This window comes from Doryrhamphus excisus, linkage group LG21 (genome assembly GCF_037039965.1).
Source record: "Doryrhamphus excisus strain RoL-2023G ecotype Guam linkage group LG21, RoL_Dexc_Guam_v1.1, whole genome shotgun sequence".
Lineage (NCBI taxonomy): Eukaryota > Metazoa > Chordata > Actinopteri > Syngnathiformes > Syngnathidae > Doryrhamphus > Doryrhamphus excisus.
In genome coordinates this window covers 6043381-6060766 of record NC_136377.1, presented here as the reverse complement: position 1 = coordinate 6060766, position 17386 = coordinate 6043381, and the positions used below count along the sequence as shown (strand labels likewise).

Genomic DNA, 17386 nt, shown 5'->3' with positions numbered 1-17386 from the left:
TTTGAAACCGTCTTTCAGTTCTTCAAGATGTCCATTGCCAAGGCGGCAGCAAAGGCTTTGCTATCTGATGCCTTGCTTCAGGATAGTCCCGTCGTTAACCGGATCAGCCATCTGGAGCTGGAGCTTCCCCTGGACAAGGTCATCAAATATGTATCTGTAGGCCTGCCGCTGCTGCTGGTCTGCATGGCCTTTGCCCGCGAGGTGTCCCTCGGTAAGCACGTGTCCTTTTTAAAAAAAACCTTTGTTTGTATTCCATTTTGCTTTTGTCCCTAATTAGTCTCCATAACCTGGATTCATAAGTGCTCATTATTGATTCCCTGGCATGCCTTTGTGTTGGAACTTCACCGTTATGCCGTGTCCTTTATGACGGCGGAATATGCAACAATAAGTAGATGCCACGTACTGGAAAATGAAAAGATGCAAGGGCCATTTTCATATTTTTTGTAAGGCAACACAGAGATATGCTAAGGTGAAATAGCCAATAATTATCATCAAAGTTTGCTCTTTTTCTCCAGCCTAATTTTTCCAAAAAATATTTTATTTTGTTTTGTTTGTTTGTCATAATATATTACAAATAATTTTCATTTTTATTCATATTTTATAATGTAATATTTCATCTCTATGCAAAAAATGACATTATTTGATGATTTTATTCCTGTAAAATTGCTACTTTTTTCCTGATAAAAACAACTTTTTTGGGGGGTAAAATTACAGCAGTTTTTAAAAATTATTATTCTCTATTTTTCATTAATATTTAAATACTAGTATTATATATAATATACAATTAATATAATTAAAATAATTATTATTATAATTAATATAATTATATATATATTAATATAATTAAAATAATAATTATTATAGTTAATATAATTATATATATAATTATATATATAATTAATGTATTAATATTTAAACGCTACTAAAACGTTGTTGTTTTTTTTAGGGGTTTATTCCTGTAGAGTTTTTTTTGCAAGAACAATTGCAGAGGGAGGGATAGTGCCACCTTGTGGCGGATTATTGCTGGACTCGAACGCATCTTTTTGTGCTTGTTTGAAAATATGAATTACCCATCATCATGACTACCGATTACTATCAAAATGCTGGCACTTGCAACTTTATTTGGCTCCATTTTGGAGAACAGTTGCAGAGGGTGCAGATAGTGCCACCTTGTGGCGGATTATTGCTGGACTCGAACGCATCTTTTTGTGTTTGTTTGAAAATATGAATTACCCTCATCATTACTGCCGATTACTATCAAAATGCTGGCACTTGCAACTTTATTTGGCTCCATTTTGGAGAACAGTTGCAGAGGGTGCAGATAGTGCCACCTTGTGGTGGATTATTGCTGGATTCGAACGCATCTTTTTGTGCTGTTTGAAAATATGAATCACCCATCATCATGACTACCGATTACTATCAAAATGCTGGCACTTGCAACTTTATTTGGCTCCATTTTGGAGAACAGTTGCAGAGGGTGCAGATAGTGCCACCTTGTGGTGGATTATTGCTGGATTCGAACGCATCTTTTTGTGCTTGTTTGAAAATATGAATTACCCATCATCATGACTACCGATTACTATCAAAATGCTGGCACTTGCAACTTTATTTGGCTCCATTTTGGAAAACAGTTGCAGAGGGTGCAGATAGTGCCACCTTGTGGCAGATTATTGCTGGACTCGAACGCGTCTTTTTGTGCTTGTTTGAAAATATGAATTACCATCATCATTACTGCCGATTACTATCAAAATGCTGGCACTTGCAACTTTATTTGGCTCCATTTTGGAGAACAGTTGCAGAGGGTACAGATAGTGCCACCTTGTGGCGGATTATTGCTGGACTCGAACGCATCTTTTTGTGTTTGTTTGAAAATATGAATTACCATAATCATTACTGCCGATTACTATCAAAATGCCGGCACTTGCAACTTTCTTTGGCTCCATTTTGGAGAACAGGTGCAGAGGGTGCAGATAGTGCCACCTTGTGGCAGATTATTGCTGGACTCGAACGCATCTTTTTGTGCTTGTTTGAAAATATGAATTACCCATCATTATGAATACCGATTACTATCAAAATGCCGGCACTTGCAACTTTATTTGGCTCCATTTTGGAGAGCAGTTGCAGAGGGTGCAGATAGTGCCACCTTGTGGCGGATTATTGCTGGACTCGAACGCATCTTTTTGTGTTTGTTTGAAAATATGAATTACCATCATCATTACTGCCGATTACTATCAAAATGCCGGCACTTGCAACTTTCTTTGGCTCCATTTTGGAGAACAGGTGCAGAGGGTGCAGATAGTGCCACCTTGTGGCAGATTATTGCTGGACTCTGACGCATCTTTTTGTGCTTGTTTGAAAATATGAATTACCATCATCATTACTGCCGATTACTATCAAAATGCCGGCACTTGCAACTTTCTTTGGCTCCATTTTGGAGAACAGGTGCAGAGGGTGCAGATAGTGCCACCTTGTGGCAGATTATTGCTGGACTCGAACGCATCTTTTTGTGCTTGTTTGAAAATATGAATTACCCATCATCATGACTACCGATTACTATCAAAATGCTGGCACTTGCAACTTTATTTGGCTCCATTTTGGAAAACAGTTGCAGAGGGTGCAGATAGTGCCACCTTGTGGCAGATTATTGCTGGACTCGAACGCGTCTTTTTGTGCTTGTTTGAAAATATGAATTACCATCATCATTACTGCCGATTACTATCAAAATGCTGGCACTTGCAACTTTATTTGGCTCCATTTTGGAGAACAGTTGCAGAGGGTACAGATAGTGCCACCTTGTGGCGGATTATTGCTGGACTCGAACGCATCTTTTTGTGTTTGTTTGAAAATATGAATTACCATAATCATTACTGCCGATTACTATCAAAATGCCGGCACTTGCAACTTTCTTTGGCTCCATTTTGGAGAACAGGTGCAGAGGGTGCAGATAGTGCCACCTTGTGGCAGATTATTGCTGGACTCGAACGCATCTTTTTGTGCTTGTTTGAAAATATGAATTACCCATCATTATGAATACCGATTACTATCAAAATGCCGGCACTTGCAACTTTATTTGGCTCCATTTTGGAGAGCAGTTGCAGAGGGTGCAGATAGTGCCACCTTGTGGCGGATTATTGCTGGACTCGAACGCATCTTTTTGTGTTTGTTTGAAAATATGAATTACCATCATCATTACTGCCGATTACTATCAAAATGCCGGCACTTGCAACTTTCTTTGGCTCCATTTTGGAGAACAGGTGCAGAGGGTGCAGATAGTGCCACCTTGTGGCAGATTATTGCTGGACTCTGACGCATCTTTTTGTGCTTGTTTGAAAATATGAATTACCATCATCATTACTGCCGATTACTATCAAAATGCCGGCACTTGCAACTTTCTTTGGCTCCATTTTGGAGAACAGGTGCAGAGGGTGCAGATAGTGCCACCTTGTGGCAGATTATTGCTGGACTCGAACGCATCTTTTTGTGCTTGTTTGAAAATATGAATTACCATCATCATTACTACTTGCAACTTTCTTTGGCTCCATTTTGGGTTCCAGTATGAGTTTATTGGCTTCAAGAAACAACTCATGTCAAAACCGGAAGGTGGTGAAGATTGAAGAATTGTTTGTTTATACTTTTCATTCATAATTTATATGCATTTGCAATTGTTTTCTGTATTGTAAAACGATAAACATGTATTTTTCTGCAATGGATTCATCCGATTCACATGATTTCCTGTGGGAAAAATTCATTCCCGATCTTTTGGGTGAAATTCCCAATTGATTAACTTGTTCTCTCACAGATGAACCAAACCTGCATCCTTTTCATTTTCATCATGAAAGTACAGTAAGAACAGTTGATGAGAGAAATTCCGTTGACTTTGAACTTAACTTTGTCTCAGTGGGCCCCGTCTACCGTCAGCCTGATGCTAATAACCACGGAAGAGGATTGATGGAAAGCGGTATTCACTAATGTCGGCATGTTGTAATTACAAGGCAGAGCTCTCTCGTGGCGAGTTCTGTTTGAGAGGATGTGTTGATTAACTGAGGGCGCGTGCTCGGGGCAAAACGTTGTGTCGAACAGGCTGCATCACTCAACTGATAAATCTTGGCTGCCTATCGGCTGGGGCGGATTATGAGTTTTTACAACTCATACCTGCTCGCACCGGCACTCGACTCCGCCAAGAATCTTTGCGTAAAAGGCGGCAACATGAGGATGGGCGCCAGTGTTAATTGGGGACTGGCAGTCTGCGATAGAAGAAATGGCGGAGAGGTTATGGCTCCCAAATTGCACACAGACGTGGTAGAGGAGAGCACCGATATATTTGACAAGATTTCACAGGAAGGCTTTTACTGGGAGTTGAACGTGTGCCGCTCAGGATAATAAGCTCTATATTTACTGTGCCAAAGTGAGATATAATTAACACATTAAGTCAAGTATAAACCAAAAAAAAAATACTTTTGAAGGAGCATTTGGGGCGTAATACTTGAATAAAAATCACAGTTTCAATTCTATCGCCGCCTCCCGATGAATAGAGATTATTTTTGCACGTTTTTGACTTTTCGATGTTTGACTGAACGTCCACATATGGAAGTTCCAGACCCGTCAATTTCTGCAAAGTAGGATTAAATATTAATAAATTGAATATAAACTTAGAAAAACTGATTATGACCTTCTATTTTTACCGTTATTAGAGCCCTGCAGGCATGAGATAGCACCCCTATAGTCACATTTCCACTTATATTACTCATGTAATCATACAAAATAATCAATCCCAGACATAAATAAGACTCACACATTAGTGTGAACACCAGGACACCCTAGTTCTACCATATCTTACTTATTGTGTGGAAATAACTATAAATATAATAACTATAAAAGCAATCTTTACTCATTAAATGTTACTTATTGTCACTAAATAAACTAATTAACTAATAAACTAAATAAACTAATTGTATGTTCATATCACCTCGTACTTTGATATGTGACAAAAAATAAATAATAATAATTATAAATAAATATGAATATAAAATAATAAAAATAAATAAAACAAAACATAATAACATAATAACTAAATAACTAAATAACTAAATAAATAACTTAAACTATATTAGGAAAGCAGGAAGTGAACAAATGTAACAGTTACTGATTGTAAAAGTACCAGATGGAGGGGTAGGATTTAATAAGCTTTGCTTCTTCCTACTCCTTTTGGACATGTGGAACTGTGAACTGATTATTTGATACATTGTTATTTAAATTTATATTCATTATTATTATTTTTAATTATTTTATTATTATTTAATTATTATGACATATTATTTAAATTATTTTATTAATTAAATTAATTAAATTAATACATACAATTAGATTAAATCTTCCGCTGTTTATAAATACGGAGAGACTCTCGCTTTACCAACAAGAATAGAACACATGCAGTGAACATTCGCACAGGAGCTGCTGCCAGCCACTCTCTGCACTGCTAGCACTCAGCTAACCGTCAACGCTAGTCAGCTGACATGACTTCTTAAAGGGGCGCACACAGATACTGCATTACACTTCTCAATGCCTTATATTTGTATTTCAGTTTATTTAGCCATGGAAATTATTAATTGAATAAATACGTACAATTAGCTTAAATCTGCATTAAAAAAAAAACGAATAATAATAATCTGTTAAAACAGAAAAATTTTCACCGGTCCTGACACACTTTGCAAACTTTTAAGCTGTTTTCATCACTCGGTGCTTGAGCCTTAACTATTACTTGTGAGGATCAAAAATCCAATTATCTTTTGGGGGCTGGTGGCCTACCTTAGATGAATAGGCTCCTTGTATTATGTTTGCTTATCTTCTACTTATATATCTTGGTTGGATGTTTGAGCTTCACTGAGGAAGAATGATATATGATCCCGTCTTCACCCTCCTGAAGGGGGAAAGTTTCCAAGTGTTGCTCAAGTATGCAGTCCACACAAGTATGTTGTGAAAGCCCGGAGTCTTGAGTACAAAGAAATACAAAATGCATAAGGCGGCAGTTCTGCAGCTTCCTCTTCAAACACAGTCTGGCACCCATCGAGGGTTTAATTGCCGGTGTAAAAATAAATACCCAAGAAATGCATATTTTGTACTTTGCACAGCTAGCATGACTAGATCAACCATATCACGATGCATATGTACGGAAGGGGTGTCCAAAATGTGGCCTGGGGGCCATTTGCTACCCACATCTCTTTGGTTTTTATTATTATCATTTTGCTCCACAAACCTTGCATTAAAAATTATATATTTTTGAACATTACCAAAGAGGTTTACATTTTAAAATATGATTCAGCATAAAATAATAGTTATTAAATATAATTAAATTAAATATAATTTTTGAAAAATTAAGATATAATGTTTATAATAATATTATGGGAATAAAATAAATTTTACGAGATTACAAGACAAAAAAAATAAAATTAAAATAAAAAATCAGCAAAAATTGAAAAACAACGATACATTTACAATAGTCAAAATATGAGTAAAAAAAGTCAGATTCTAATTTGAAAAAGTCTTCAATTTATGAGAATAAACTTGAAATGTTATGATTAAAAATACATTATATCATTCTAGTATCATATAATTGAAATATAAAAAGAAGATTAGAAATAAACAAAACATAATAAAATAATTTTTGGAAAATTTAACTGGGAATAAAGCCATAATAATTCAAGAAGAAAATTTAGGAAGTTAATTTAGGAAAATTTTAAATATTTTGATTTTTTTAATGCAAAAATTGGAAAAAAAAATTCATTCAAAAAATACACTTTTTTTCTTGAAATATATAAATAAATATAAATAAATATAAATAAATATAAATAAATATAAATAAATATAAATAAATATAAATAAATATAAATAAATATAAATAAATAAATATATATATTTAGCATACACAAAATATCAAAGTGTCCTTTGCATCCTTTCATTTTTCAGCACGTGAAAAATATTTGGAGACTCTTGGTTTAGGGCTGTACTGCAAAGATAGCAAAGCATGCTTATATCATACAGGGGCTTTATAGCCTCACAGACATTCCAGAACCCCCCCCCCCCCTCACCTCAGTATCGGGGTCCCGCTGTTTTCAAAGCTGAAAGATTTCTAAAATAGGTGAAGAATATCAAAGTGGCCTCCCGCGTCTTTCAATTTTTCTTTATGTAGCCTTTGGCGAAAAAAAAAAGCGACAGGTCCTGCATATTTAAAAAAATATGGCTGAAATTATAAGCAGGTTGCATGTGTGTAACCGTGTTTAACCCATAGCCTGTAATGAGATGGGCTGGAAGTCACATGCTAACATTAGATTAGAGACTGCATGGCGAAAATAGAAGCTCTGTGTTGCTGTTTGTGAGACTCTTGAGTGGGAGGCGGGGTGCAGTCTTGGTGTGTTCCATCCTGGGCCTGCTGGTTTGGTTCAGGGTGGAGCTGACTAGGGAAATGACAGATGGGTGTGCATGGCTTTAATTATATGCGGCTGTGTGAAGGTGAACTAAGTACAAGGTGGAGAAGGCCAAGTTTGGTAAGTTGTCAGAAAAAACTGCGCAATACACGGAAAGCCAAAACCTTTCGTTCATCTTTACATTGGTTTACGGTTATGTTTTTACATACAGAAAATAGTTCCAAATGCATAAACATAAGAATGAAAAAGATAGCTGGTCATTTGCTTAATTGTTATTATCATCTGGCTCCACAAACCTTGCATGGAATATTATATATGTATGAACATTACCACAAAGGTTTACATTTTAAAATATGATATACCATAAAATAATATTTATTCATTATAATTAAATTTAATATATTTTTTGAAAAAATAGGATATTATGTTTATAATAATAATATGGGAATAAAATAAATTTTACGAGATTACAAGACAAAAAAATTAAATTTAAAATAAACAATCAGCAGAAATTTAAAAACAACGGTAATTTAACAAGAATAAATTAAAAATATGAAGAAAAAAAAGTCAGATCCCAATGTGAAAAAGTCTTCAATTTATGTGAATAAACTTGTAATGTTATGATTAAAAAATAATTATATATTTCTAGTAGCATATACTTGAAATATAAAAAAGATGATAATTAAACAAAACATAATAAAATTATTTTTGGAAGATTAAGCTGGGAATAAAGTCATAATAATCCAGGAAGCAAATTTAGCAAGTTAATTTAGTTATGATGTGCTATATAAAATTTATATATATATATTTATATATAAAAAATAAAACAAAAAAACAACAACAACAACAACAATCTTAAGCTATATTAGGAAAGCAGGAAGTGAACAACCTAACCTAACCCTAACCCTAACTCAAAGGATCAAGGATCAAAAAAATAAAAAAATTTAAAAAATTAAAAAATGTTTAAAATTGTAAAAATTTTAAAAATTGTAAAAATTAAAAAAAAAAATTTAAATTTAAATTTAAAATATATTAGGAAAGCAGGAAGTGAACAAATGTAACAGTTACTGATTGTAAAAGTACCAGATGGAGGGGTAGGATTTAATAAGCTTTGCTTCTTCCTACTCCTTTTGGACATGTGGAACTGTGAACTGATTATGTGATGCATTCAATTGTAATCTGATGCATGTTCAAATGAAATAAAACCATTACCAATAATGACCATCTAATTTTTCTTATGATTTTGTGTGTTTGTTGTCGCTGAATTACAACATGACAGCACAACATACTGTACTTCATTTTTTTCTGGCTGGGTGGGCTGTGTATCAAAATGCCTCAGGGTTGCCTGGAGGCAAATTATTGAAGTAAGATCAAAATAAGCGTGAAATTCCCCCATGTTCGCAGATAATGTTACTGATGATGCTGCTTATTCTGCAGGTCCACAGATCAGCTGTTTCCCTCCGAGCAATTTCACAATCAAGCAGGCCAGCTATGTGGATACATACTGCTGGGACTCGCTTATGCATCACGAGTTTGATAACGATGGCAACTTTGAGGAGCGTTCACTGTGGGTACACAAAGTGAGTAGATTTCGTTTTTTTTTATCGTAGCTGTTTCACTGGGCAGCAGATGTTGAGAACTTTTCTCTGTCACTCTCGTCTAGATGTTTCCATACTCTCTTCTGGCTATGGCATTGTTAATGTATCTCCCGGCACTCATCTGGCGCCAGCTTGTTGTGCCTTCACTCGGCTCAGACCTGCTCTTCATAATTGATGAACTAGACAAGTCATACAACCGATCGATTCGCCTGGCCCAGAACATTCTGGATATGCGCCAGGCTACCAAGAACCCGCTTACATTTCAGGCAGAGCTGCAGAGGTAAGGATGATCACATTTTGGCTTCCTTCGTGGTTATAATGTAACTTATGTCACAAAATAAACAGACACACGCGGAAATACAGACATCGACATACCCAAAATGGACAAAAATACAGCAGGTTGTCGGTTTTACGGAGTTGGACTTGTGGTGTAACTGCGTTAGTTAGCAAAAGCTTTCTGAGTCAACCGCTGATGACATCACGGACATGTGATTGAGCTGGTTTCCATTTTGTTAGCAAGCTAATAAGCTGATGTTTTGTAATAAAAATATGTTACAAACACAGAAACACAGCGAACTGAGGCAAAATTTGACACACATTTTTGACGTAAATCAAAAAACATGCTAACATGCTAACCAAAATGCTAACACGCTAACTAACTGTAAGTACATTAGTTAGCAAAAGTCTTCTGAGTCAACCACTGATTGAGCTGGTTTCCATTTTGTTAGCAAACTAATAAGCTGCTAACAATTATGTTGTGTGATAAAAAAATATGTTAAAAATCCAATAACAAACACAGAAAACTGAGGCAAAATTTGGCACATATTTTCGACGTAAATCAAAAAACATGCTAACCAGGTTGTACGCTAACTAACTGTAACTGCGTTAGTTAGCAAAAGCCTTCCGAGCCAACCACTGATTGAGCTGGTTTACATTTTGTTAGCAAGCAACTAAGCTGATGTTTTGTAATAAAATTATGTTATAAACACAGCGAACTGTGGCAAAATTTGGCACATAATTTCGACGTAATTCAAAAAACATGCTAACCAGGTTGTACGCTAACTCACTGTAACTGCGTTAGTTAGCAAAAGCCTTCTGAGTCAACCGCTGATGACATCACAGACATGTGATTGAGCTGGTTTCCATTTTGTTAGCAAACTAGTAAGCTGATGTTTTGTAATAAAAAATATGTTACAAACACACAAACAGCGAACCGAGGCAAAATTTGGCACACATTTTCGACGTAAATCAAAAAACATGCTAACCAGGTTGTAGGCTAACTAACTGTAAATGCGTTCGTTAGCAAAAGCCTTATGAGTCAACCACTGATTGAGCTGGTTTCCATTTTGTTAGCAAGCTAATAAGCTGATGTTTTGTAATAAAAATATGTTACAAACACACAAACACAGAGAACCGAGGCAAAATTTGGCACACATTTTCACATTAGCCCTTGTTTGTTGTGTTATTAATGCAGTGCGTGAGTCCAATTGTGTTTTTAATCACAAAGTTAGCAACTTTAGCTTGCTAACAAAATGTCAGCCCGAACGTGTAGTCAGCTGTGTCGCCTGTCTATGATGTCATGAGCAGTTCAAAAACACTTTTGTATAGTAATTGACACAGTTTAAAAGAGGCAATTACTGATGATTTTTTGTATACTCGTGAAGTGGTAGCTTGGTTAGCGTATGCCTCGGTTAGCATGTTTTTTTCAGTTGATATCTAAAATTTTGCCTTTGTTTGTTGTGTTATTAATGCAGTGTGTGAGTCCAACTGTGTTTTTAATCATAAAGCGTCCTGTTAGCAACTTTAGCTTGCTAACAAAATGGCAACCCGAACGGGTAGTCAGCTGTGTCGCCTGTCTATGATGTCATCAGCAGTTCAAAAACACCTTTGTATAGTAATTAACACAGTTTAAAAGAGGTAATTACTGACGATTTTTTGTATACTCATGAAGTGGTAGCTTGGTTAGCGTTAGCATGTTTTTTTCAGTTGATATCTAAAATTTAGCCTTGGTTTGTTGTGTTATTAATGCAGTGCGTGAGTCCAATTGTGTTTTTAATCACAAAGTTAGCAACTTTAGCTTGCTAACAAAATGTCAGCCCGAACGGGTAGTCAGCTGTGTCGCCTGTCTATGATGTCATGAGCAGTTCAAAAACACTTTTGTATAGTAATTGACACAGTTTAAAAGAGGCAATTACTGATGATTTTTTGTATACTCGTGAAGTGGTAGCTTGGTTAGCGTATGCCTCGGTTAGCATGTTTTTTTTCAGTTGATATCTAAAATTTTGCCTTTGTTTGTTGTGTTATTAATGCAGTGTGTGAGTCCAACTGTGTTTTTAATCATAAAGCGTCCTGTTAGCAACTTTAGCTTGCTAACAAAATGGTAACCCGAACGGGTAGTCAGCTGTGTCGCCTGTCTATGATGTCATCAGCAGTTCAAAAACACTTTTGATTAGTAATTAACACAGTTTAAAAGAGGTAATTACTGACGACTTTTTGTATACTCATGAAGTGGTAGCTTGGTTAGCGTTAGCATGTTTTTTTCAGTTGATATCTAAAATTTAGCCTTGGTTTGTTGTGTTATTAATGCAGTGTGTGAGTCCAACTGTGTTTTTAATCATAAAGCGTCCTGTTAGCAACTTTAGCTTGCTAACAAAATGTCAACCCGAACGGGTAGTCAGCTGTGTCGCCCGTCTATGATGTCATCAGCAGTTCAAAAACATTTTTGTATAGTAATTAACACAGTTTAAAAGAGGTAATTACTGACGATATTTTGTATACTCGTGAAGTGGTAGCTTGGTTAGCGTATGCCTTGGTTAGCATGTTTTTTTTCAGTTGATATCTAAAATTTAGCCTTTGTTTGTTGTGTTATTATGCAGTGTGTGAGCCCAACTGTGTTTTTAATCATAAAGCGACTTGTTAGCAACTTTAGCTTGCTAACAAAATGTCAACGTGTCAAACGTGTGTCGCCTGTTTATGATGTCATCAGCAGTTCAAAACCACTTTTGTATAGTTGTAAACAATAGTTTTATATGGATTATACAACATTAAATGCAATTAGTGATAGATAGCATAGATTCAAGGTTATTTAAGGTTATGTTTACCTTCATTGAAGAAGGTGTTCTTCATTGTGAGGTTAATTTGCTCAGCAGGTCTGACCTAGGTGATAAAAATAGAATATAATTGCATCTGTATGACCTTAAGTAAAAACTACATGGTACTGATTATGGACTCTTGTTTGATTGCAGAGCCAAGAGAAAGAGATACTTTGAATACCCCCTACTGGAAAGATACATGCGATGCAAGCAAAACTCCTACTTCCTCGTGAGCATGCTTTTTTTGCGAGGATTCCTCCTGCTGACCTTCATGACGGCGGCCTGCCTTTATCTCGCCTACTTCCACCTTTCCGCCTTCCTTCAAGACGAATTCAGCTGTTTTGTGCGTAGCGGCATGCTTCGGGATCAGAACTGGGTTCCTGAGCTGGTTCAGTGTAAAATGATTGGACAGTTGGTCTTTCAGGTGATCAGCGTGGCTAACGGTGCCATCTATGTCCTGTTGGCCCCAATTGTCGTCTTCAGTCTCGTTCGACTCTTTGTTTGGGACACAACGTTCATGTCTGTATATGAGGTGCTTCCAGGGTTGGATGTCACGAACCAACGCGGGCTAGGATGCGCCCTGAATGATCTCAACGTGCTCATGCTTTTCCTGCGGGCCAACGTTGCACACTTGAAGTCCTATGGGAAGGTTAGGGCTCTGTGCTCACTGGCACCTCCGCAGGTTGGGAAAACAACTGCAGGACAAGGATTGAACGCAATGCTGAGCCAAGAAGAGATTGAAGAACGGGAAGAAGCCGCGATGGAGTTGGCAGAGGAGGCGCGGGAAGCCAAAGAGGAAGGGAAGCTCAACCTTGTGGATATCATGACTATTCTGGGAGCCGCGCATGGAAGCGTTGTGAACTGCAGTGAACAGAGGCCGATGGTGGAGGAGAATATGAGTTTTGGTACTGTTACGCTAATTTACACACTCAAACGTATTCTGCTAGCGCTTATATTCACATACATCATTTGGGACGCACAGAAAATTATTAAGTGAATTATAATCATGGAAAACGTCATTTATTTCACTTCTGTTCCATTCCATATTTGATCCCCTGCTGATTTTGTAAGTTCACCCAGGATTAATGAAACAAAGAGAGATTATATTTGGTTGGTGAAATAAGTATTTGATCCCCTGTCAACAAGCAAAATGTCCGATGTGACCACAAAGTACACACTCTTCAGCAAGAAGCTTGGTAAGATGGAGGCCAGAGACATGAAATACAAGATAGCCTCATGAGGTAAGAGTGATTCTGATAAGTCCACAAATTGCATTAATGATCTCAAGGGAGTTGGGAGCACAGTCGCCAACTCATTGTTTGGAAGCAGAGCCAAATTTAATAAAAACCCAAGAGTGTACCAGACAACTCAAGTATATTAAAGGGCCAATGAATGGCGCCGTGTATTCTAGAATCTTACATGAGAACCTCATGGCGTCATGGCCAGAACACACACAGAGCTGCACATAGTTGGGAAGAAGGAAGAACACTATAAGCTACCACTTCCACACGGAATGCGAGGAGAACCTATTTTCTCTATGTCATGTTGAACATGAAGCGATGGCTGACTTCAGTCATCCATCCGTTTTCTATGCCGCTTGTCCTCAGTAGGGTTGCAGGGTTATGCTGGAGACTATCCCAGCTGACTTTGTGCAAGAAGCGGTCGTACACCCTGGACTGGTCGCCAGCCAATCGCAGTGACTCGTGGCCAGAATACTACATATAACTTGTCTTTCAATATTTTTTGACCAACAGTCCTTAGACAACTACAACATTCATTCATTCATTCATTTTCTATCGCTTTTTTCTCACGAGGGTCGTGGGGGGTGCTGGAGCCTATGCCAGTTGTCTTTGGGCGAGAGGTCGTAAACTCTGGACTGGTTGCCAGCCAATCGTAGTGACTTGTGGGCAAAATACTACATATAACTTGTCTTTCAATATTTTTTGACCAACAGTCCTTAGACAACTACAACATTCATTCATTCATTTTCTATCGCTTTTTTCTCACGGGGGTCGTGGGGGGTGCTGGAGCCTATCCCAGTTGTCTTTGGGCGAGAGGTCGTAAACTCTGGACTGGTTGCCAGCCAATCGTAGTGACTTGTGGGCAAAATACTACATATAACTTGTCTTTCAGTATTTTTGGACCAATAGTCATTAGACAACCACAACATTCATTCATTCATTTTCTACCGTTTTTTCCTCACAAGGGTCGCGGGGGTTGCTGGAGCCTATCCCAGCTGTCTTTGGGCGAGAGGCGGGGTACACCCTGGACTGGTCGCCAGCCAATCGCAGTGACTTGCAGGCAAAATATTACATATAGCTTCAATATTTTTGGACCAATAGTCCTTAGACAACCACAACATTTTTATTCATTTTCTACCGCTTTTTCCTCCCAAGGGTCGCGGGGGTGCTGGAGCCTATCCCAGCTGTCTTTGGGCGAGAGGCGGGGTACACCCTGGACTGGTCGCCAGCCAATCGCAGTGACCAAAATAGTACATATAACTTGTGTTTGAATATTTTTGGAGAAATAGTCCTTAGACAACCACAACATTTATGACTTAATTCATTTTTTAATTAAAAATATTTAAATATATTATTATATTATATATATTACATATTATTTTATTTAAAAATTTAAATATTTAAAATACAATAATGTAGCGAGGGGCGACTGTAGACCAAAAAAATCCTTCATGAACTACAGGAAAACGTCATCTTTGTGAGTCTCTCCACTTAGCCGTGTTATGCTTGGGGATCAAATACTTATTCCACACAGTGAATGTAGAAGAGATGGATCTGTGGTCAATTCCATTCCAAGCCCTAACTGCATTCTCTGTCTCTTCGCAGAGCCAAACCACCTGGGGTACCATGAGTTGAAGGAGACTGCACCATTTAGTCATTACTAGGCTTTCCTATGGACTGAATCAATGCGATAACATGGTGGGGGCGGGGAGGAAGTCTTTGGGACTCTCTAAAGTAAATACCCATTAGTGCTACGCCCACAAAGAGTGTTGACACACATTTATGGTATCCTCAGTCTCAAGACATTTCTGTGAGACATTATATTGATCAGCCCAGTTGCTGTGCCAAGAAGAAAAAGTCTTTTGTTGTAGTTTTTTTTTGTGTGTTTTACAAGTATTCACAGGAAATTGGAAAGTTGAGCATCAGTGTCCCGTAGGTGCTAGACCACACAGAACAACTCTAGTCATATCTCCATCTTATTCCAAAAGATGATTTCTCCGGGTCACTGCTAGAGCCAGTGTAAGTAGAATAGCATAAACCTATGTAGCGGTATTGGATTTATTTTCTTTTTTTATTATATTACTACACAATCTGCTAATATAAGTCTTTCTGTTAATTTAAAATATGTAAATCATCTGTTCTAAATAAATGACATTTGTCTAAATACTGTGTGCATTGTCTTAATAACATCTCTCTCTTCAATTGCCATTGTTTTGCTATTCACATCACTGCAAGCATTGAGACCAATATTCTCTGAACCTGCTAACTAAAAACCTTATAAGGAGTAAACAAAATTCGAGGTTAGCTTTTTTTTTATTATCGCCATACCATAAAAAATGTTCATTCATTCATTTATTTTCTACTGCTTATCCTCGCCAATCACAGGGCACATATAGACAAACAACCATTCACACTCACATTCATACCTATGGACAATTTGGAGTCGCTAATTAACTAGCATGTTTTTGGAATGTGGGAGGAAACTGGAGTACCCGGAGAAAACCCACGCATGCACGGGGAGAACATGCTAACTCCACACAGAGAACAGTGGGATTGAACTTGGGTCTCCTTGCTGTGAGGTCCACGCGCTAACCACTCAACCGCAGTGCAGCCCAGTAATAAAATTATTTTTATATTAAAAAAATTGAATAAAAATATATAAACTAATAGAAATCAAAATACATCTAAATTAATATTTTAAGTAATTTTTTAAATTATTATATATACAATGTCAATGTTTTTTGTACATTTATTTTTGGGCAATATTCATTAATTCATTTATTCATTTTCTACCGCTTAATCTCATGAGTGTCGTGGGGGGTGCTGGAGCCTATCCCAGCTGTCTTCAGACGAGAAGCGGGGTAAACCCTGGACTGGCCAATCACAGGGCACATATAGACAAACAACCATTCACACTCATATTCATAGCTATGGACAATTTGCCAATTAACCTAGCATGTTTTTGGAATGTGGGAGGAAACCGGAGTACCCGGAGAAAACCCACGCATGCACGGGGGAGAACACGCTAACTCCACACACTGACTCTATAACTATAGCCTATCCTCTTTCTTTGTGTGCTGGTGTGTGTGGGGGTGGGGGTGGGGGGTGGCTTCCCATGCTCATTAACCAGCGTGACGGCGGTGGACACGAGTTGAGAATTACGACTACAACAACACATCAACATCGGTAGGGTAAAACTCACGGTGGTCTGAACCCAGCTCACGTTCCCTATTGATGAGTCAACATTTAACGATTGATTGATTTGAACTCATTTATTTTTAATGTGTATCATTTGTACAATCTCGTGAAAAAAAAAACAAAACTGTAGTGATCCCAGGCTTGTGTGATCCATGTAATCGAGCCATCCTCAATCTTCAGGGCAGAGTGAGATGCTGTGAGGCTCTTTGTAATTACTAAGCAGCAGGGATCTGGTGCAAATGCTTGGAAAGAGCAGGGAAATATAATAGAAATGAGACGTAAACCTTGCCAAGCGTAGAAGAAGGTTTACTCGGGGTGTGGATTGTAGGCACACCAAATTATAGCATAATTAACACGGCTGCAGAAAGTTGTTTGGTTTTGTGTACTGCCTGTGAAAAGAGCAAATGAAGAGCAATTTGGATGTTGCTTACTCAAAATATCCACTTTAAGTGGCGTGATTAAGGAAAAGCCCTGCATTGAATTCAACAGAGAAGATGGAGATGAATGTTGCTGAATATGCTCCAATTTGCATCTACTTCATGTATCAACAATGCAGCGTTTTGTGCAATTATCATGTGCTGTGAAATAGGACTTGACTGGCGGAACAACAGGCTTTTATTGCAGGTTTGAATTATCTGACAACGGGCACTATAATAACTCAACTCAACCCCCCCGTCGTCACTTCCTGTCCACATGTCGGGAACACTTAAATGGCTTATTTTGTCTAATTAAGGGTACTGTTTTGGGTATTATGAGTGTAAAGGTGAACATAGGGGTGTTACTTCATATCTAGAGTGCTCTAAATAATGTTAAAGCTGTATTTAAAAAGGTTGTAA

General features: G+C 37.5%; 1 protein-coding gene across 4 annotated transcripts; it reads left to right on the top strand.

The window, feature by feature from the left end:
- Positions 1–27: 27 nt before the first annotated feature.
- Positions 28–15497, top strand: LOC144894377 (pannexin-3-like). 4 transcript variants are annotated; one of them, XM_058086781.2, is made up of 5 exons: positions 28–211; positions 8859–9001; positions 9085–9299; positions 12265–13016; positions 14958–15497. In XM_058086781.2, exons 1-5 carry the CDS (start codon positions 28–30, stop codon positions 15014–15016), a joined length of 1353 nt encoding a protein of 450 aa, XP_057942764.2. In that variant the 3' UTR covers positions 15017–15497. The 4 variants fall into 4 exon arrangements, with proteins under 4 accessions (XP_057942764.2, XP_078643882.1, XP_078643884.1 ...); XM_078787756.1 differs by lacking the exon at positions 14958–15497 and having other exon boundaries at positions 12265–13182; XM_078787758.1 differs by lacking the exons at positions 28–211; positions 14958–15497 and adding an exon at positions 7501–7541 and having other exon boundaries at positions 12265–13182.
- The last annotated feature ends 1889 nt before the right edge of the window (positions 15498–17386 follow it).

Bases quoted from the DNA above. Each gene is read 5' to 3' on its own strand.
- LOC144894377 (XM_078787756.1), top strand. From the start codon at position 28: ATGTCCATTGCCAAGGCGGCAGCAAAGGCTTTGCTATCTGATGCCTTG. The intron at 212-8,858 runs GTAAGCACGTGT...CTTATTCTGCAG, and splicing joins TGCCCGCGAGGTGTCCCTCG to GTCCACAGATCAGCTGTTTC. The intron at 9,300-12,264 runs GTAAGGATGATC...GTTTGATTGCAG, and splicing joins TTTCAGGCAGAGCTGCAGAG to AGCCAAGAGAAAGAGATACT.